At 47.0% G+C, this 22,500-nt stretch overlaps 1 protein-coding gene across 2 annotated transcripts in view; it reads left to right on the top strand.

The window, feature by feature from the left end:
• Positions 1–22,500, top strand: part of Kctd3 (potassium channel tetramerization domain containing 3) — a 34,748-nt gene that overhangs the window by 1,079 nt on the left and 11,169 nt on the right. The window contains exons 2-10 of one of the 2 annotated variants that reach the window (XM_032914752.1): positions 4,633–4,686; positions 5,055–5,100; positions 6,113–6,186; positions 8,750–8,808; positions 9,001–9,081; positions 9,651–9,791; positions 10,396–10,486; positions 14,641–14,831; positions 19,173–19,288. In XM_032914752.1, the coding sequence (XP_032770643.1) occupies positions 4,633–4,686; positions 5,055–5,100; positions 6,113–6,186; positions 8,750–8,808; positions 9,001–9,081; positions 9,651–9,791; positions 10,396–10,486; positions 14,641–14,831; positions 19,173–19,288 (853 nt within the window). The remainder of the gene's footprint in view (positions 1–4,632; positions 4,687–5,054; positions 5,101–6,112; positions 6,187–8,749; positions 8,809–9,000; positions 9,082–9,650; positions 9,792–10,395; positions 10,487–14,640; positions 14,832–19,172; positions 19,289–22,500) is intronic. The other variant, XM_032914754.1, reaches the window with a different exon arrangement.

Below are 22,500 nucleotides of genomic sequence, written 5' to 3'. Positions count from 1 at the left end.
TAAACAATCCAAACAAGCAAAAAAACCAAAACCCCATTTTTGTGGATTTGCCATGACTTACCCATTACTCTTCTGAGAAAAGAGTATTATTGTCAGTGCTAGTTGAGAGAAGCTTGACTTTAAGGCATAGTAAGAATACATACAGGGAGAGGAATGCTCTGGAGAACAGGCTATTTTGTTGTCCTGGGAAGACTAGTTTCAGTGTTGAAGATTTTAAACAAGTAACACTTTTGCTACTTAAAAATTACAAATTAACAGCAGTGAAGGTACGGGCTTTCCAGGCGCTGGAGAACTTGGTCTGTCACTCTCTTGTTACTTCCAAAGCAAAGTTTGAACAGTTGGAGAAGCTGCACCTCTTCTACTGCATTCCAGCCATAGCAAGTCACATGAAAATGACCTCCGCTGCATTCCATGCATACTAGGTCAAGTGCAGATGACCTCATCTAATGTAAATAGTGTGTTTTCCCTGCCCACCTAGAACTACGTGAAACTATTGCAGGTACCTTGGTATGCACAAGTGAAATGTTCCGCAGGAGGCGTGAGTAGTGTGTGTTACTACAGGGAAGCAGGATTGTGTTCATGCCAGATCTTCACACCGCTTTTGAGCATCCGTGGATGGCTCACGTATTTTCCTTCCAGGCATTCAAAAGAATATAGCTTTATGACAAAAAACTACGTTATATTATCACTTTAAAAAAGATTGTTCTGTCTTAATTGTGTGGTGAATGCAGCTGCATGTGGAGGCTAACGGAGCCCTTAGAGCTGGGGTTACAGGTGTGGTGAGTCTTGTTGAGAACCACCTGACTTGGGTGCTGGGAACTGCACTCTGGCCTTCAGCAAGATTGGCAAGTGTTCTTAATCACTGAGCCATTTCTTCAGCCCCTGCCTTGTTTATTGTGTATTGGAGATGGATGTGGCTAGACAGCTAGGCTAAAAAGGCACTTATTAGCAAGGCTGGCCACCTGAGTGTCCTCCCGGGCCATCCTTAAAATGAAAGGAGCAGACTGGCTCCACATGCGCACTCCCACGTGCATTCCCACCAGTGCATCAAGATTAAAAACAAACTAATAATAAAAAGTGGATGTCTTAGAGGTGAACTTGGTTCTTACTGGGTTCTGAATTTTTCAAAGTGCTAGTTAGTATTTAATAAAAAAAAGACAATAAATTTATTCCTGGTTTGAATGTTTTAGAAGACAACCTGTGGCACAGTTTGAAGCTCTGGAGTCACTGCCTAAGGTGTAGAAAGCGCTTGTTCAGAAATGGAAGAAAGTCACAGAACATGCTGCTGGGTTGTGGGGACAGTAGGCAGCATGCTGCTGGCACGTCCTCTGGTGTGGCACTCTATGGGGACTTTAAAAACTGGTAGTGAGTGTTATTGATAGCATCAGTGAAGAGTGGTTGTTTACTCAGGTATCAGTGCAGAAAGGAGAGGGGCTGGCTGATGGAAAGGGTTGGAAACAAACTGGTTTCTTCTGCATATAGCAGGCCTTCCCTCTAGGTTAGCAGCCTTGAGCAAGTTACTTTGTATTGGTCAGTTTCCTGAAAGTTACTATAGTGCCAGTCTCATGCATCCCTAGAAGACCTGGAGGAAGTGATCATGAACTGAGACTTAGAGGCTTTATCATGGTTGTATTTCATAGCAAATCACTTTACTTCACATTTTCATATTTAGCTTCATATTTGCAGATGAATTTTGTGGCAAGCCACTAGAGTGGGTGTGCTACATAACCAGATATGCTAATTTCTTTAGTCTTCTGTTTGCTGTGTTTACCACCATCTGTCCGTCTTTGGCACACTTGTTCATCATATATATCTTGTCCAATGTCTGTCCAGAAGTTACTTATTGTTTTTCAGGTGTGCTTGATAATGATTGGCTGTGTAGTGAAGGTTTCCCTCCTACTGTCTGTGACTGCCTGCCCCACCTCCTGAATGCTGTGACTACAGCTGTGTCCTTCATGCTAGTGTGACATTGTGATTGTAAGCAGACCTATGCACTTTAAAATGGTTTCCTGAAGGTGATGAACATGTGTCTGTGTTTGCTGGGTTGTGGTGACAAAGTGCCCGACAAAGCCACTGAAAGTTAAGGTGCCGGGTTCTTCGGACCCAGTGGTGGAGGCGTTCAGCTCCTTCTGTCTACTTTGGTCCAGGGCAGTATCCGCACTGCTCCTTTGTCTCAGCCTCAGTTCCTGTCTCCACTTCTGCCTTGGCCTCTCCTTCAGTGACGGACTGAGCCTGTAAGCCTAACAAGCCCTTTCTCCCCGGGTTGATTTTTGTCAGTGTTTATCATAGCAACAGAAAACAACCTAGGGCAAAGGTAGATCTTCCCTTTTTGTTTAATTGTAGGGACGCCTTCATACAAACTCCAACGGTTTGTGTCCATGGAGATCCCAGACAATCAAAATGAACCTTGTCACCATTATTTTTGACGTTATCTAATGCCTTCTGCACGTGAGCCTTTCTGTGCGTGCTTCCATTTACCATTGACTTGAGGTTTCTGTGACCAGTAGTAACCTATGAACTATGAACCTTGAACCTATAGAATTACTTGAGAGTTTGCTAAGAAATGCCTTAGGAAAAGCTGCCATGTTTTTTGAGTACGTGTTTGTTGAATTCCTTCCTATTTATTTACGTCTTCATATCTGTGTGTGTATGTGTGTATGTTCTTGAGGCGTTCACAATCCACTGGCCTCAGATTTGCTGTGCATTCCAGGCTAGCGTGGAGCTCACTCTCCTGTCTCAGCTTCTGGAGCAGTGGGAGTACAGAAATAGACTACCTAACTTGGTTTTAGCTCCTTTCTTAGATTAATGAGCATAGGAGTGCTTGACAACTTGGATTATTTATAAACTGTGAAGTTAGTTGTGAGTTAGCATCCTTGTATCTCTCTAAGATCTCTCAATGGAAAATATCTGTATCTCTATAGAGACATAATCTATAAGAAATAAATTATAGATTTATTTATTTATGTATGGTTAGGAACACTTGCTGCTCTGGCAAAAGCCCTGATTTTAAATCTCAGCACCTACATGGTAGTTCAACCATCTGTAACTCCAATCCCAGAGCACTCTGATGGCCTCTGTTGACCTCTGTGGGCACCACGCGATGCACGTACATACATGTAGGCAAATATTCGTATACATAAGACAATAAAATAAATACATCTTTTTTTAAGATGTATTTATTTATTTATTATCTAGAAGTACACTGTGGCTGTCTTCAGAAGAGGGCATCAGATCCCATGACAGATGGTTCTGAGCCACCATATGGTTGCTGGGATTTGAACTCAGGACCTCTAGAAGAGCAGTCAGTGCACCTAACCACTGAGCCATCTCTCCAGCCTCCAGTAAATACATCTTTTAAAAACCAGCTCTTTCCCTTTGCAGGTCACTTTTCCTTACAGATTAGAATATAGAGGTGTGGATGGGGGACAACTAATGTTTTCCCTCTGATTAACAAGTGTACTTTGATAACTACAGAGAGTGTGTGAGAGAATCAGGCTGTAGCAGACATTCTGTAGAAGGGGACTTGTACTGTTTTCTACTGTCACCAACATTAGGTGGCATAAGGCCCATCCTGCCAGTGGCCATGTGGACAGCCTGGTGACATGTTTACCAATATTTCCTTTATATGTAAATGCTCTGTTGTAACCATATAAAGGCCACAGAACTCTGAACTGGATAGAGTGCATCTCTGACGATCACACTCTGCTTCAGTGTAGCTGTGGGTTTGTGCTAGTGCTAGGCCATGGGATTACAGGTCATTCTTCAAGCACTGCTACCCACCCTTAAAAAACAAAACATTGTTTTCTTTCGAGTGTGAGTGTGTGAGTGTGTGTGTGTGTGTGTGTGTGTGTGTGTGTGTGTGTGTGTGACACTCCTGAAAGTTGCACAGGTTTTTAAGGAGTTATCGTTTATCAGGAGATGAGCTGTCTTAAGCCCTTGCTGTCTTAGGCTTAGGTGTGGATTTGACCTCTGCAGCTCTCAGTTTGGTCTGCCATCCACTGACATTTGCTGTGCCACTTGGCAGATGTGAAAGGAAACGAAGGAAAGTTTGGGTGCTAGACCATGATGAACAGGGAGCAAATAGTACCTGTTTTCCTCATCCTTTGGCAATGCCCAGGACTAAAGTACAGAGTATATATGAGTCTCAAGTTGATCAGAAGGAGGTCATGCAGGGCAGAATGTCTGGAGAAAGAAGCCATTGTGGATTGGAAACCTAGTTGTGTCAGAAGACATGGGTGCGACTTGGAGTATTGGACATGAAGAAGGTGATTGAGCCAGGACAGAGGCACCAGAGGCAGAGCATAAAGTTGAGAGAGGGCAGCGACAAGCTGCTCTTCATGACGCAGAGAAGTGAGATTTGCTATGATGGATAGAAGCTTGGGTTTTAGAAGTGTTGCATTTGATTTTGCTGCATCTTAACTCTGACGCAGACTGGTAAAGCTTATCCGTAGTAAGCAGGACAAACATAATGGAGGTGGTAGTCATCCTCAGCCCAGGACAAACATAATGGAAGGGGTAGTCATCCTCAGCCCAGGACAAACATAATGGAGGGGGTACTCATCCTCAGCCCGTGACCATTGCTGCCCGTCTCAGTGCGTTCTCATTCATAATGCAAGACGATTCTCATTGCAGGTTCAGTACCTCAAGGCAGACTCTTATGTGGATTCCAGATTCTTTTTTTTCCAGGTAACTTATGTAATTCTTTGTGTGATTATATGTGATTACTTGCCAAATATGAAAACTGTCCTCATTAGTTAAATTAAGACTTTTTTAAAAAATATTTTGAATTTAAATGTTGTCTTTTAAGTTAGAAATGTTATTGTCTTTGTACTGCTGAGAAGGGTTTTGCCGTGTGGTCCAGTCTGGCCTTGAACTCGTCTTCCTTCCTCAGCCTTCTAAGGACTTATAGCAAACACTCCACACCTGATTAAAACTGAGATCTTTTTAAAAGTTGGAAACAGAAAATTAGCTTGTAGTGGCTTTGACATCTGGTAAGGAATTTGTTTATTTTCAGATTTTTATAACTAACGCTAGCTTACTTTAATGATTCCTAGTTTGCTGAGTGGAAGGATTTCAACACTTCGAGATGAAACTGGTGCTGTGAGTATAAATGTTATGTTTCTAAATTCAGTCAACAAACGCTTATGAGTTTTAGTGACAGGAAAGCTCATGTTTTAGTAAGCACAAATTTAGTGTGACATTTTCAAAACCGTCACATGCAGTGTTTGTAAACTGGAAAGAGAGCCCTAAGCAGTAACTACTGTCTATGGCGTCTGAGATGTGATTAGAGAGAGTGTAGGGTGTAACTTGTATTGCCTTAGTGAGTAGCTGAAACTGTAACCGTCAGTAAGCCTGAGTGAGAAACACCAGTAAGCCTGGTGTGAGTGAGTAGAGCCCTGCAGGTTCTTGTGAACCCGTGAGACTACAGTGTGGAGACCAAGGCTGTAAGGTGTAGACCAAGAGGTGGCTTTCTGTACTTACAACATTGTCATAGGCGCAATTGTGTTCAGATAACTAGTGTTCAAAGAGAGTTGACAGCTCTCAGAAGCAGTTTGAAGTTAATTTGGCGAGAATTGTAGGTCGACTAAGGCAGCAAAACAGATGTGTCTGCATGAAGTTATCTTAGTTAAAGATGGAATCAAAGCCAGCTCATTGGTCTCCGTCTTTGTTCTGCGTGTGCTATGGTCCTCTGCTGTAGTCCTCCCAAGTCCTTGCAGCAGAGATGGCGAGATTGTCAGTTAAGCCCATGGATATCCTGCCCTGCTCCTGATGACGGCCGTGTTAACACCGACTGTCTGCACTGGAGCACACGGTGCTGTCTTCTTACGTCACAGGAGTTATGGCAGCTGCCACCTTGGGGACTGCCACAGCAGCGTCAGGACACTTGTGTTATTCTCAAAGTGTTGGTTGAGTCCGGAGTGTTTAGATGGGAGTGTTTCCCCGGGTGTCTCCTCCCCTCCCCCAGCGTCCTAGCCTTTAGAATGAAAGCACCTGGGAGCACAGCTGGAGCGGTCAGGGTCAGGGACATTAAAGCCCAGGGAGTCTGTGTGCCTCAGATGTGGGAAGGGGACGTTGATGTTGATTTGACTGTGACGCAGTTCTTCACTTGCAGATATTTATTGATAGGGACCCGGCAGCATTCGCCCCCATTCTAAATTTTCTTCGGACAAAAGAACTCGACTTAAGGTAAGAGATTCACCTTTTCTGAGGCCTTGCTGGCCGCCAGTGTCTGGCTGTTCAGGAAGGACTGCGGTTCAGTTGTATCCCTGTCCACCCGGGCACAGCCTTAGGAGCTTACAGTGAGCCACAGTCACAGCAGCAGTCACTTCTTACAGCTCCTCGGGCGATTCTGTTTCCTGAGTCGGGGATCCTGTGTAGCTGGTTCTAGACCTCAGTGCAGCTGTGCTGTGTAGGGAGCGGACTCCCGGCCTGAGTTTTGTTGCTGGTTTCTCTCTTTCTCTTTTGCCCCTCTCACACTTCCAGCCTCTAAGGGGCTCTGATGGGCCCCATGGCTAACAGCATCCTCAGCTGAGTTGGGTGGGTCGGGGCCACTCTGCCTTTCCCTCCAGGTCGATCTGGCAGCTCTCTGGCCAGTCCCTGCTTCGCATCCCTGTGTTCTCTCAGTCCTGCAGCCAGCGCTGTGGTCTGAGCGCGCTCTGCTCTGCTGGAAACAGAGGTGATTGTGGACGCACGGCTGATGGTTTGGGTTTCCTCTCGCTTGTCTGTCTCTTGCCCATACCTAATTTCCCTTATACTCCTGTCCCCTCTGGTGCTTGCTTCTGCTGTGTCTGTCTAAGGCCGTGTTTGCACTTGTCTGTCAGTCTGTCAGCTCCTGCTCTATGCACTAACGTGTAGTAATCCTTAAACAGCTCTCCACTCTAGAAGGGCACCCGCTCTCCACTACACACCCAGCCTCTGACGGGTGGGCAGTAGTTTATGGATGACTGAACGATCACCTAAACCTTACTTTCTTACCTTTCAGTCTGCCATCTTGAATTAGTCTGCATTCTTACAGACAGCTTTATTAGCATTTCTGTCAGACCTTCACTAAGGCTCTGATTTTTTTGTAGATCCAACTTTGAGGACTCTTGGGTGCCCTTTAGCTGCTTCTTGACTGAGTTTAGGCGCACAGTCCCTGAAGCCAGTGGGAGGTGGGCTGTGCTGGGTGAGAGGAGGGCACTCAGCCTCCACAGTGAGGGGTTTTCAGGCACCTCATTCCATGCAAAGGTCTGTTTGTTTGTGACTTAGGTCCAGGAGAGGCCCACTCTTTCTTACTCTCCTGCCTTCGCAGGGGCCCAGCAAATGTAAACTTTGGTTACTTTTCAAAAGAAGGAAGTTTTTAAAACACTGCTTTAACTGTGTTTTTGTTTTTTTTTTGGAGCTGGGGACCGAACCCAGGGCCTTGTGCTTGCTAGGCAAACGCTCTACCACTGAGCTAAATCCCCAACCCATTAACCATGTTTTTTGCATAACATTTTGTATTGCTGGTACCACAAATTATGTTTGCCAGCCTGTGCTGGTGACTTGTCTGCATTGCAGCTCCTCGAGCTTCTGAGACCATGTTTGCCCTGAGCCCTTCCTTGTCTTGGGCCTTTGCCACTGTATCCTTAGCATTTGACTCTAAAGTGGAGTTTGGACGTTTCCAGCGTTCTTCGTTTTTTGTGTGAGTGAGTGTGAGTGTGCCAAGGTTGGTGTCAGCATCTTAGATCTCTGCCTTCTACATGAGGCAGGGTCTCTCAGTTGACCTAGATCTAGCCGTCCCATGGTCAGCCAGCTTGCTCTGGGGCCATCTGGGTCCCACTTCTGTACAAGTGGGCTGCCACGCCTGTCTGGCGTTCTTATGATGTGGATGGATCTGAATTCTTACCCTTGGGTCCTCATCTTTGGGACGTTGCTTTACTCAAACCCTTCCTAGCCCATACCTTCTTCTGTTAAACTAGTCACAAATGAAACCGTTAACTCACAATTAATTATATGTGCTGAGGCCTGGCCATGTTCTCAAAGGCAGAGCTGGCGACCGTGAGCCTCGGTGCTGTGGACTCGGGGGCTCACCCTCTTCCTGTCAGTTACAGATCGTTACCCAGCTCTCCTGCTGGGCAGGGCCGTCCTCATTGCACGCAGAATGCTGCACGGTGTGTAAATGAGCACTGCACCAGGCCCTGTGGAAGACACAGAGCTCAGAAGAGGAGGAAGCTTCCAGGGCGCTTCCAGGATAACGGGGAAGGCGAGCGCATTTATAGAGAGACTTGAGTTAAAAAGTCCTCCACGAGAACGGTTTCTGCCTTTCTTTTTTTTGGTTGAATTTTTCTTGATAATTCATTGTATTATTCCTCAAATCTCTCTTACTCATACAAATCATCAAATATGTAACCATTTTAAGTGGTAGCAGTGCATCTTAAATATCTATTTTGTCCTGTGTGGAGTGTTTTGCCACCCACATGACTGTGCACAAGTACTTGCATGTGTTCTTGGAGGTCAGAAAAGGAAGCTGGAGCCCTGGGACTGGAGTTTCAGTTGATACGAGCTGCCCTTTGGGTGCTGGGAACTGCATCTGTGCTCTGGGAAAGAGCACAAATTCTTAACCACTTCCAGGTGATTAACGGTGTGGGAAAGAGAATGTGAGAAAAAAAACAAAATTTAGGCTTGGTGGCCTCATCCCCTTGAGGGTCTGCTGTATTCTCCGTGGTCGCCATGGTGGCCTAGGTCACTGGTGTTGGAGAGCTCACAGACTTTGTTTGCTTCCTTACAGGGGAGTCAGCATCAACGTTCTCAGACACGAGGCAGAATTTTATGGGATCACTCCACTAGGTATGTGTGATCTCCTGGGACTGACCCTGTGCGCTAAAGCTGCCCAGAGGCAGAGTGTCTTCACTTAGGTCCTCTGGAGAGCAGCTGTGAGCTGTTTAAACATCCCTTTCTCTCCTCACCGCCCTTAACTGAGAGTGAGTGTGGAGCAGCTGTGTGTGCATGGCCCCTGACGAGCTTCATTGACTATTGCAGTGCGAAGGCTGCTGCTGTGTGAGGAGCTGGAGAGGTCGTCCTGCGGCAGTGTCCTGTTCCACGGCTACTTGCCCCCGCCAGGTACTGCGGCTCACGTTTGGTCAGTCTCTAAAAAGCTCTTTTTGTCAGTAACATAAGCATAAAATAAGAACAACTGCTTTCTTATTTGAGTTTCGGTAAGTCTGGTCCTCATCAGACTGCCCTTGCATGACAGTGAGGCCACAGCACATGTAGAGCAGGGGTCGGCCCTTCCGAAGGACGCAGGAGCTCCGCGGCTACACTGGCTGCCCTGTACACCACTGGCCCTTAGCCGAGCTCCCGAGCCTGGAGCTCTGCGGCCTTGGTCACTGTCCCCTCTGCAGGCTTAGGTCTCTGTCCCCTCTGCAGGCTTAGGTCACTGTCCCCTCTGCAGGCTTAGGTCACTGTCCCCTCTGCAGGCTTAGGTCTCTGTCCCCTCTGCAGGCTTAGGTCACTGTCCCCTCTGCAGGCTTAGGTCACTGTCCCCTCTGCAGGCTTAGGTCACTGTTGCCTCAGTTACCTAGAGTTGGGGCTTTGCCTGTGCTTCTGGGAGAGGTGTTGTTTTGAGCAGACCCTGTCTGAAAGTGTGAGGAAGTTCAGACGTAACAGATGAAATGTATTCTGCTTTGTAGGCATCCCCAGTCGTAAAGGAACTAACACAGCTAGGTCCTCTGTGGACGCTAGGAATGGACTAAGTTCTATGGAAGGCGAAGCCCGGGGAAGCGGGACGCAGCCTGTGCTTGCTGGGAATGGAGAAGACACTATTAGGCTGGGTGAGTGACACAGGACACAGAGGAGGAGAGCACACACTTAACTCGCAGGGACACAGGCTATGAATTTTTACTATTACTTTTTTTGCTCCTATCTTTCCCTCCTTCCCCTCTCTCCCTCTATTCTCTCTCTCCTCTCTCTCCCTCTCTCCCTCCTCTCTCTCTCTCCTTCTCTCCCTCCTTCCCTCTCTAGTCTTATGATTTTGCATTGAATCTATGGCAGTGGTGCTGAGTGCTGTTGTACTGAGCTATGCTCCAGCCCTTTATAATTGTTTTATATATTAGAAAATCTCATTTAACACACATTGTTTTGATGTGTAATATGATCCTCTGTTTTTGTTTTCTTTCTGTTGTTTTTGTCCTCACAACAGTTGACAAACTTTCTGTTGAGAGCTGGCCAGTGGGTTCCCAGTTTAGGCTCCTGGGGCCTACGGCATTTGCTGGTACTAACCTGCCTGTCTGGGGAAGGCGTGATCCACAGTCTAATAAGCTGTGCGTGCTCTGCTCCGACCACTTTAACACAAACTGGCAGAAGTGTGAAATGGCCTCTGAGCCAGAACTTTCCAACTCTGTGTAAGATGTAGATGCTTCTCTTTAAACCTGACAGGAGTCCCAGTGGACCCAAGAAAGGTGCTAATAGTTGCTGGTCACCACAACTGGATTGTAGCTGCCTATGCTCACTTTGCTGTGTGTTACAGGTACTGTGTCCTTAATCATCATTTGGTTTTATTTTAAATAATTATATTTTATATTTGGGTTGAACATCTGTTCCTTTTAGCCTTCAGTTTTCCCCTGCATGTGTCATCCACTGCACTGGGTTATAATTCAGTTTGTTTTTTACTTGATATCTACTTTATACTGCTGACAGCCTTAGTGTTTGTTTCCCAGATGGTGGACATGCGACACAGTCTTAGATACTTCACTCCTTCTGACTCATGTCGCTTATGTGGAAGCCTTAGGCAGGGTTGAGTCTGTAACTTTTTCATGAGTCCGTCCGTTCGTCCGTTGTCTTGTGCAGCAGAGGTGGGACGAGCTCTGTCCTGTTCAAATGTTGGGAGTAACACAGTGAGGTCGGATGTGTGGACAGCTCAGTGTCTGCAGTGCACCGAGCTTTTCAGTACTGGATTAGAGCGGAAGGCAGTGAGGAGGAGTGCAGAGTCCAGAGCGAGCGGGCGTCTAACAGGGTGAGTTAGAGTGAGTTAGCGGGCGGGTGTCTAACAGGGTGAGTTAGAGTGAGCAGGCGGGCGGGCGTCTAACAGGGTGAGTTAGACTCTTCAAGGCTGTGCTGTGGGCCTCAGGCAGTGCTGTTGCTCCCTGAAGCAGGGAGGGGCAGGATTGACTCCTTCAGCATGCGCCTGTGTTTGATTGTTACTGGGAAGTCAAAGACGTTAGAATTTTTGTCACTTTGTTTTGTACCTTGGATAAGGAATAAAAATAGCTGAAGCTGGTTACAGATTTGAAAGGCCTCAGGACTTTACTGTCCCCTGTAAGTACCAAAGTGTGGTGCAGGTTTGCCTCTGGAGGGTGCTGTTGGCCACTTGCTGGGGCTGGGCTTTGGTTATAGTGGTGAACAGATGAGACTTCGTTCTGAGTGCTGTGCAGGTTTTTAACTTAATCACTAGACTGTACAGGAATGGGCTTTCAGGTGATTGGTTCTAATGCTCTTATGTATCATAAGACATTCAGTATGGGATTTTATGGAGTTGTTCTAGACTCACCCCCACGTGAAAAGGCCCTGAGAGGCCAGTCTCTCAGTTGTTCAGCATGGGGTGCACAGTTGATTGTTGACAAGGGTTCCAGGAACTTGCAGTGACTGTTATGGGATGTGGCAGCTCTGCCCCTGTCACAGCACTGCAGGTTGTCACTTGCCAGAGAGTGTTGAATCCCCCGGAGGAGGGCGGGAGAAGGAAGAGCGACTGCTTGTGGCGTTGTAGACTGGCACAGTTAGCCTACGACTGGAGCTGGCGCCTCGGGTGGGAAGGGACAAGGGCACGTGTGCTGGCTTTCCTTACAAACTCAAACCAAGAAGCAGACTGGCAAACGGTTCGAAAAGAAATTTCACAGTATTTTTGAAGATCATAGTCTTTTCTACAAGGATTAAAACAGAAAGTGGTGTGGTAGTCACATGTGCTTTCCCATAGGCCACTGACCTGTGTGGTTTACGTCCCATTCCTTCCTGTGTTTGACAGTGGTCACTGAATTAATGGAGAACTTGTATAGGTTGCTGCCCTCTTGCATCTGGACTCCATTTTAGATGTTAATCTCAGAGGAATTTCCTTTGTATAGGTGATATGAAATTTAAGAATGTGTTTTGCTTTCTTCCAAGTGAGTAACTAATTATATTTACATCATTCATCATGTGAGTCAGCTTCCTGCTGAGTGTGACGCTCCCCTTCACGTGTGTAAGCGTGTTCTTGTACATATGTCGTGTGTCTCTGTGTATTCAGGTATCTTGAACTCTTAAACGCTAATCAAGCTTAACAGCTCATTTGGGAAAGAGCTTGTTCACGGTGTGCTTCACATTTACCAGACCTCATAAGGCTTCACTCTGGGAGGCAGGCGCCCCTGTGTGCTGTGCTAACTGCAGAGTCGGCAGGGAAGAGCTGGGTGCAGTGTCGGTGTTCTTTGTACTCGAAGCTTCACTGCGTCCCTGGAAGATTACACAGCTGTAGATTGCTTTGCATTCATTTCAGTTTGCAAACACAGGTTTGCCTGCCTTTCTGAGTTAAGTTCTGAAACAGTGCAGTCACGCTCTCCAGATTGTAAATGTTTCTTCCTCTACCGTCCTCATGGCTGTACCCTTGAAACTAAGGCCTGTGCCGTGTGTGGTCTGTGTTCCTGCATCTATGCCCACAGGATCAAGTCCTTTCAGATTGCAGGCCGCCAGCATGTGTGCTGAGCGCATGTGTCCTTATCTGGAAGTGTTGACAGTCCCTACTTTGTGCTCAGTCTGAGAGGGCCTAAAAGTCCACATTTTATTCCTCAGTCGTGAGTTTGAGTGTATTGGATGAGTCGTCTCATATTTGTCTTAACACACCACTCCCATCTGGTGGCTGAAACGGGCAATTACAGCCCTTCCCAATGTGTGTGTGGGGGGAAGTGGTAAATTTTACCCTTTATTAAAGCTTTGAAGCTTCCATAAGGAAACCATTAATTCTCATTTAAGGCCTATGTACTTTGTGAGTTGTACTTGTATTACTTGAGCATACATATATAAATGACAACAGTGGCCATGCCTGTGCATGTCCTAATTAAGTAGTACATGTTGTACCAATGGCCAGCCAGCTTAGCTTTCTCCATGTGCCATAGTGTAAGGGCAGCTTTGTCCTTTCTCCTGCTAGGTAGAACCAGGGTGGCACTTTTGCGCACTTGTTCATCGTGACGCTATCTATAATCAGGCTCTAACCCTGGGGGTTTGCCGTTCATTCATACGGAAGCCCAGTCTAGAAGACCCTAGTTCATAGAAGACAGAGGAATCTATTAAAAATGGCAGTCAGGCATGGAGGTACAGTCTATAATCTCAGCTCTCAAGAATCTGGGGCAGGAAGATTGAGTTGGAGACCAGCTTGGGCTACATGGTAAATCCTACTGCGGGTCAGCCTCAGGTACATAGAAAGACCCTGTCTTAGAGAGAGCCAGCCTCGGGTACATAGAAAGACCCTGTCTTAGAGAGAGCCAGCCTCGGGTACAGAAAGACCCCGTCTCGGAGAGAGCCAGCCTCGGGTACAGAGAAAGACCTTGTCTCAGAGATAGCTAGCCTCGGGTACAGAGAAAGACCATGTCTTGGAGAGACGGGGAGGGGAGGAGAACAAAAGGGGCATGGATGTACAGTGTCCTGTTGGCCTGTATAGAACAGTCTTCAGAGACTGAGGTGTTTAGGTTATAATGTAATGTCCTCTAAGGAGCAGGGACTTCAGTTCTTGCCATGTCACATCAGTGACATCATACGATTGCTAAGAGGGACGAACCCAAGCTCTTCTCAAATGCTGACAGCTATTGGCCGTCATGGATCATACAGAACACAGCAGTAGCTTTGTGGGAAAAGGTGAGAGACTTAACATCTTGTGTAGATAAACCAGTGTGAACTTATCCCTGTCTACAAATGTTTGAGACTCAGATTATGGCTATTTTATTTGCTTTGACAGTTACTTGGTGGCAGGGGTTGGGTATCCCCAATTTACCTTTGTAGCCGCTGGCCTGACTACTTCCCCAGTTATGTACCCCAAATACTTGCCGTTTCTCTTGGTCATGTGTTCATGGTTCATCTCCTTTCACAGTGGCTTCCTCCTCTCACCATGTCCTTCCCTCCCCCTCAAACACTCCCCTCCCGCCCCCCCACAACCCTCAGTCAGGTAACAGGTAACCCAAAACCTGCCTACCTCTAATCCCCTCAGTAATTGGCTACCATTTTTATTTAACCAATGGTTTTAAATTGGTTTAAAAAGGTTTGCATAGCAACAGACCAAACCTCAACCATCTTAAATTTTTTCTTTGAATTTTTAAAGTGTTTTATAAAATTTTAGTTTTTTGGAGAAATAACAGTATTCTAGTTCTTTTTGTGGTCACATGTCATATATGTAAATGTAAGATCAAGAATAATGTCTTTGGGGTTGGGGATTTAGCTCAGTGGTAGAGCGCTTGCCTAGGAAGCGCAAGGCCCTGGGTTGGGTCCCCAGCTCTGAAAAAAAAAAAAAAAAAAAAAAAAAAAAAAAAAGAATAATGTCTTTGTAGATCTATCAAAAATTATATTCAGGCTGTCTAGGTGAAGGATGTTACTGTCTGTTTGCCATGTTGATTTCTGTTCTTTTTCTCATCCACTACTAAGTTCACTCTACATGTCTATTCTCAACAGAATCAAAGAGTCTTCAGGGTGGCAGCAAGTGTTTACAAGCCCATATCTGGACTGGACCATTGAACGGGTGGCTTTGAATGCAAAAGTGGTTGGAGGTCCTCATGGAGACAAGGACAAAATGGTGGCTGTGGCCTCAGAGAGCAGCATCATCCTGTGGAGTGTTCAGGACGGAGGAAGCGGAAGTGAAATTGGTAGGAAGGCACTTACCGTGCTTGGCTGTGGAGTTTAGGAGCAGAGGAGCGATCGGCCATCCGTGTGAGGGCTGGCTGGGGTGGTCACAGCACTCCTGTGAGAAGGCTGTGTTAGCGGAAAGCACTGAGGTAGAGCCTGGCGAGCTGCCCTCCAGCACATGGTTCCCCCTCTCGCACTCTCTTGAAGACTGGGAAATGGCTCATGCTGTCTGGCCTCTGTAGCCAAGTTTTTCAGACTGTTTGGTTTCAGAACCAAAGCTCTCTTAAGTTAGTCAAGACCAGAAGGAATTGTATAGGTCTTCATCTGTTGCATTCACATTACTAGAAATTAGACTTGGAAATTTAGTACTTACTGATATAAAAATTAGCAGCACTAAACTCATTGCATGGTGACGTAAAACACGTTAATGAAAAGAGATGTTTTCCAAAAAGAAAAATTTTGAGACAAAGTGATATTACAGTGTGTAGCTTTTTTAAACTTTTATTTTTGTGTGTGCGAGTACATGTGCCTGGCGTATGAGTGCATGCATATCTGTGTGTGAGTGCACATGCCTATCTGCCTGTCTGTTGAGTCACAGAAAGATGTCTTGCTCCATCATTTTCCACCTCATTTCCTTGAGGTAGTCTCTCATTGACTTGGAGTTTGCTGGGTTTGCCCGGACTGACAAACAAGCACAGTGATTCCTGTCTCTGCTCCCCTACCATGAGAGCGAGGATGCAGGCAGGCAGGACTTTTTCTCTCTTCAGGTGTATGCCGGGATCTGAACTCAGGTCCTCATGCGTGTGCAGTAGGCACTGTTGCTAGGTTGACCTTCTCCACAGCCTGTGGTGATCTTTTGTAATTCTAAGTCTTTTTCTGTATTTAGTTTTCTGTGATACATTGTTTTTATTGATCTATGTGAAACATAGACAAAAGACAGGGTAGCCTGACAAACAGTTATTAATACATTTTTTTAAATATTATTTTCAAAAAGCTGTGTCTCTTTCACTTGAATCCTGCACCAGAACCATGGAAACTTTTCTAAGTCAGCTAAATTGAGACCCCCAGTGTGATTTGTCCTTTGAGTGGTTTGTAACTCCTGTGCTGATCAGTTGGGAAATGTCGGTTTGCCGAGTTAGGCAGATTTTATAAATGGTGGTGCCATTCACTCCCCAGCTGTAATGTGTCCTGGGACTCAGTGCAGTCACACATGTGACAGTGTAGGAGGGAATTATGCTCCTGTCAGCTGAGATCTTCAGAACACTCACTTCACTTGAAACTGAATGTCTGTAGCTGGCAACAGTTACCAACCACTGGCGCCTGCTTGAATTAGGCTCTGTTTGTTTGGGGAGCAAAATGCCCGAGACCAAATCTGTCTTTGTCCGCCTTCGCCCTCCCTTCCTTCCTCGTCTGCTCTCAGTGTGTGAGGTCGTCAGCCAAGCACACCACTCTGAGGTGAAAGCACCTCATTTACTGTGACCGCTGGGACTTCCCACCATTCCACAGCACCGTCTCTCATGTGTACCTGGGCTGTCCTTAGCGAGAGCCACCCCTGCTCGCAGTGTTCACCTCTGTATGGTGGTGGGAGTGCCCTCAGCAGACGACACAGTTGCCAGGATCTTGAGTCCTTGGCTGCCTTTTGTGCGTTGCCTAAAAGTGCCATCTGTGTTTTGTCCAGTTTTGCTGTTATTGTTTTAAAGTGTGGAATAAGTGAGTGCCATTTATCATGTGTAATGGCATAAGCTTCCCCCTTTGGTTTGTTAGAAAACAGACTTTAACATAAAGACATACTGCTGTGCTGGCTGGTGTGTGTCAACTTGACACAACCAGGAGTCACTTGGGAAGAGAGAACCTCATTGGGAAATCCCCCCCAGGTTGGTCTATGGGCAAGCCTTGGTGCATTTTCTTGATTGTTAATTGATATGAAGGATCTAGGCAGTGCCACCCCTGGGCAGGGTATCTGGGATATGTAAGACGCAGCTGAGCAAGCTATGAGGACCAAGCCAGGAAGCAATGTTCCACCATGGCCTCTGTATCAGCTCTGTCTCCAGGTTCCTGCCCCACCTCTGAGGATGTTGGACTGGGAGCTGTAGGGTGAAGTAGAGCATTTCCTCCCCAGGGCGCTTTGGTCGTGGCGTTGGTTTCAGCAAGAGAGATCTGAATGAGCCAGCTGGTAAACAGACAGAAAGCAAGTTACCTATGCACCTCGCCTTTCAAGTGCTATTGGGTGGAGATTTTATTCCTCGATTTGCAGAGGGTAGCGTGGTAGGAGCCACTGGAGGAGCTGGTCCCGTAGCGTTTTGCTCAGGCCTCTAAAGGGAACATCTGTTGGTGCTGTTCTTTGGAATTTCACCATCTAGAGGACATTGTTGGGCTGGCGGATGCATGATAGGCTCTCCAAGGCTGGACCCCTGCCCTGTGACTCAGACAAGACAGCAGACGGCTTCAGAACGGCTGGGGCAGAGCTGCTCACATTCGTGCTACTGCCTTGTCTGCCCACAGTGCTCAGGATCCTCCAGCCTAAGCTGGAGTGACACTCAGTCCTGGAGACCATGCACGGTGTCCTCCTTGACTCTCCAAACCTCACCCTGATCAGGAGGAAAGTCCGCTTGCTTTCATTTCTGCAGCAGGGCTGAATGGAGTTAGCCCCAGTTTTTAAAAGTTCTCCTGCCTCAAAATCGTAGTGCTGCTCTGTAAATAATTGTGATGACACAGAATTACTACCTTCTGCTTGGAAGGGCAGTTTATTCCTTCACCTGTTTTTGTTAAGGGCAGGGTGTGTGTGTCTGATAGCTTACTTTGCTGTCTTGGTTATGTAGATATGTATTTAAATGCAGACACTTAGTGTGTAGGAGGTGGTGTTCCCCGCAGGACTGATGTTTTCTTCTGAGTTTTGGCTTTGTCCATCTCTGCCATCTTTCTTACTGCTTTGTCTCTAACATTAAAGACAAGATGTGGGCATGAGTAAGAATGGTGTGAGGGAGCAGTGCCGGGGCGGCTGAGGTCAGGGCAGGTCTGTGGGCGTGGGTTTTCTCTCTCCACCGTAGGCTCTGTGGCTCCAACTCAGGGTGTTAGGCCTGCACTGCCGTCTCACTGGCCACGTGGCTGGCTTCAGGACGGCTGTAGAACACTGAGGTCTTCACACAGTATAGACGTGAGCACCCAGAAGGCTGTCCACTCGGCTTTGACGCCAGGGGAAACAGTCGTCTTCTCAGGCTTGTGGTTTTAAAGCACACTTTGTTTTGCCCCTGAGTTCTCTAAGGTCTCCTGAGTCTTTGTCTTGGTAGCTAAGTGTTAATAAATAAATAATAAATAAATGTTAACATTGGCTCACAGGCACTTCTTTAATTATGGTTCAAATAGAGCAGGATTTAGAGACTGGACTCAGATTCACGAGTTACTGGATTAAAAGACATTTTCGGAAAATATACCATCGTTGCAGTGAGAATGAGTGGGTCATGGCTGGAGCTCTTCGTAGATGATGTCCGAGGAGCAGGAAGTGCAAGCGGCGATGGTCTCTGAGAGCCTGTGGGACATGGCTGGAGACGGGCCAGCGATAGGCGGACCCTCCTTAGTGTGGGTGTCCCTTTGCCACACTCCCCTTTCCTACAGTTTTATTAGCTTACCCTTTCTGATTCTCCAGCTCAGCGATGCCTATAGACCTTTGGAAAACCCAGCTCCTTTGATTTTCTTCCCTCAGCCCTTCCCTGGCTCCTTTATCCCTGACCGCCGTCCTCACTGCACTCCCTCCTGTTGTCCGAGTGTTGTAGTAGAGTGGGTGCTCCTTCCTCTACTAAACTGGGGATGAGTTCAAATGAATCTGTGTTTTTTCAGAAGGCATCTTGCTTTATACAGTTTATATTCCTTTTCAGTTAGTTGGATTGAAATGTAAATACTGGGAAACAGGGTTAAAATAAGCTTTTAATTAAAGACTTAAATGCTTGTTTTGAATACAGTGTGATGGTTTGGTCTTCTGTTACCTTATTTCTGCATTTTTTAGATACCTTCCAGATAGTTAGGCTGCCAAGTGTATGCCTTCAGTCAGTGGTTCCCCGAGGTCTAGTCCATGAGCAGGCTACCTCTGAATTCCCAGCAGGTTTTACTGGGTCCCAGACCTTTCTCCTACCTGTGAGGTGGTGGTTATGGTGACGTAGGCTGAGAGCCACAGCATGAGCCAACACTGGCCAGCTATGCGAGCTTGCCCAGCTGACCCTGCTCGGTGCTGCCTGACTTCTGTTCACCGTTGATCACAGCACAGTCAGTAGGCCATGGTAACCCTGGAGTCAGATGTTTAACTAGGTTGTGATAACCTAGAAGATGTGCTGGACTGACGTCTGTGTTTGTTTGCTTTGCTGGTTAAGGTGTGTTCAGCCTCGGGGTTCCTGTAGACGCCCTCTTCTTCATTGGGAATCAGCTGGTGGCCACGAGTCACACAGGCAAAGTGGGCGTGTGGAATGCGGTCACACAGCACTGGCAGGTTAGTCTCAGTCAGTGCTCCTTCCACAAGGGAAAACACTTTCATGCCCGCCGACAATGTCCCTTCCTATAAAGTTCCTGCCAACCGTGAGTACATCACATTGGAGACTTGTTCCTCACAGACAGTTTACTGTTTTACTTTTATAATGATAGTCTTGGCATTTTTCCCCACCTCTGAGATTTTTAAGAGCCATGCTGTGTGCATAGGAATTGAGGTAAACTTCATTTATTGAGTGGAAGGAAATGCAGATGAATCTGACCATAGACTATGTATATAGACAGTAGTAGTCTGCTAAACACCTTCCAGGGCTTAGAGAGAACGAGACAGGACTAAAGAAATGGGGAAAAAATTAAGGGCTCCTGAAGTCATAATTTGAAGACAATGTTTTTGCTTTGTTTGTCTCCTATGCTAACCACACTGAGGGACTGTGTTTTCCCTAAGGCAGGAGAAGCTCGAGCATGCTGTAGGCAGCGAAGGGAATTGCAGAGAACGCTCTGGAGGCCAGAGGGATGGAGGGGACGTGTTCTCCAGGAGTGAGGAGGGTGTGGACTGTAGAGCGCTGGAAGGAACTTGAGCAGATTGACAGCTTGAATGGAACTGGGAAGAAAGCAGTGGCAGTGAAGGTTGAGGACTTAGCACTGGAGCAGCTCTCCCCGGTGGCCTGTTTGATCCTTGTGCTCACTGGCAAGTGTGGCCAGCTTTCCATACCCCTGGTTTCACATCTGGAGACTCACCAGCTGGATTAAGAATGTTACAAAACAGAATTGACATCTTTTCTGTTGTTCTAAACAACACAGATCCCAGTTAATCTCATGACGTTCACATTAGATAATGCTGGGTAGTCTAGAGATGGTGATGTACACAGAGGTGACCTGCAGACACTACATCTTGTATTTGTATATCCAAGGTTTTGATATGCTGAGGTCTTGGAATAACCCAGCAGATATACTGGTGAAGGGGAACCCTAGGGGTGTTGTCTGAGCATATAGACATCAGGACTAAAAAACAGGGTAGAGCCAGATGACAAGATGTGCAGCAGAGTGAAAGGGTTGGTTTGAAATCGACAGGCTGTGGGGGCTGTCACGACTGACACCCATGAGGTTCTGGAGGAGGAACAGTCCTGGGACCTTAGGACTGAGGAGCAGGGGAGCTGATAACACTGGATAGATCTCAGGTTAGGGATTGTATTGGGGAAAGTGTTTGAATATCAGTGAAGACGCAGAGGTCGGGTCTGCATAAAAGGCAGAGACAGTGCAGCAGTGGTCAGTGGAGAGGCTCCAACATAGCTGAGAGGAAGCATCGTCAGGATTGTTCTGCTGCTGGTGCCCCTGTAGGGAGGACTGAGTTATGGGAGTTCTGCTCTGGGCCAGTTGTGTTACAGGGGGGCTGTGCTGTCCACACAGGGATGTGCTGTTCTGTGACCCTGAGAGGACCTTAACTGTCCTGATGGCCTTTCACTGTTGGTTTGAATGGCTTTGAGATCCAGAGAGTCATTCCAGTGACCGTGTTGTGGATCATAGCCTTGGGAGTTTTGTCTGTGTGTTAGCTGACTCTTCAGCCTGGACATACGTGGCTGAAGACCACGTCTGACATGTGGATTTGTTGCACATTTCGGAAAGACCTAGCAAAGTTTGCATCCGCGCTGCACACTGGCCTCATAGCACAGCTGCGTTTCTCCTAGTGCTCTGTGGAGACGAGACTAATGTGCAGCCTCAGCCTTGTCTGTGGATCTCCACAGACAGCTCTGACTGGAGGCTGCCTCCCAGGCTGCTGCAGCACTGACTGACTGGCTTCTGACTTGGCCTTTAGCAACTTCTAGCCACAAATAGCAGAAGTGCACATGGCAGCCCCTGAGCTCTTAACCTCAGATGCAGTCGGGATGCATTTGAGCATTCGAGTCCGGTGAATCATTAGCCATTCATTGCATTCAACCTTAAAACCTGAAAAATTGAGATTTTTCTGTCAGCTTCTCAACTCTACCTTAGTGAAATGTTGATGGAATGTTATAAAGACCAATCTATGGAGATAAAAAAAAAATAGGGCTTTGTTTACTCTCTCTCTCTCTCTCTCTCACACACACACACACACACACACACACAGTGTCACAGAGTGTCAGTCAGAAAGCATTCTTCAGTGTTGTCAAGTAGGTAGCTCAGCCTGAGTAACATGGCAGAAACAGCACTATGTGAGCATCATCTCTCAAGTTCATGAAGATAGGGCTGAACACAGATTGATTACAAGTTTTTCTCCTATCAGAATATGGAGAGTATGTGGACATTAGCCCTGAAAGCCACATTGCGACACACGTGCTTTGCCTCTCAAAGGATCAGAGAATGTTTGCCTCACTGTGAGGGCTCGGAGACCTTACAGCTAAGTGGTTCAGTGACAACCTGTCCTGTGACTCTAACAGTGAGGTCTGAGTTTGAGGAGGAGCTCCTGACCCTGCCCAAGGATCCAGTGTAAGCACTGTGGCCTTAGAGTGGTCTGGGCTGAGCAGGGGAGGGTTACCACAGAACCCATCTTCCTGCAGAGCAGGTAACAGTGTTCTCCTGACAAGGGCTCGGAAGCTCAGTCTTATAGGAAAATGTGGCTCCAGAGGGCTCAGCGTTTATTCTGCTTCCTGCTGTGGAGACCCTCAGGTAGGAGTGGGACTTGTCTTGTAGTGCTGGGGCTAACAAGGCATGGGTGAGTGGCAGGCACAGTGCTTTCACTCTGAGTTTTACCTCCAGCTCAGAAGTATGGGCAGAGGCATGCCACATGAGTTGCTGCCTGTTCTCTGAGAGCCCTGACCAGGGTCCTGCAGAGATGCCCTAGTGCAGCTCGCGACGGAAGCTGCAGTGTGCACACAGCAGAGCATCCTGCATGTGAGCAGCTTAGGGAGATCTTTAATCCCAGGTGCCTGTGCTGTAGCTGGAGTGGACCCAGGCTCTGCCTTGCTCTTCTCTTCTTGGTGTTGGGTTCCAGAGCCCTCTGTGGGAGGTGGACAGCAGATGTTTTATTAGGTAGATTGTAGTGCATAAAGCAGACACACATGAAGCAGATTACATGTAGTTCTTATCCTTGCTGGAAAAGAAGCCTGAGAGGTGCTAGCTAGCTCCTTGGAGGCTACACAATGTTGAATCATTAGGGATTTTTACAGTCTCTATGGCAGGATGGTAGAGAGTTGTTCACTCTGTTTCCTATGCTGCCACTTTGTGGTGTTTCTTGGGTTT

Source organism: Rattus rattus, chromosome 10 (assembly GCF_011064425.1).
Source record: "Rattus rattus isolate New Zealand chromosome 10, Rrattus_CSIRO_v1, whole genome shotgun sequence".
NCBI lineage: Eukaryota > Metazoa > Chordata > Mammalia > Rodentia > Muridae > Rattus > Rattus rattus.
The sequence above is the reverse complement of the archived record's forward strand: the minus strand, read 5'-3'. Positions and strand labels throughout refer to the sequence as shown.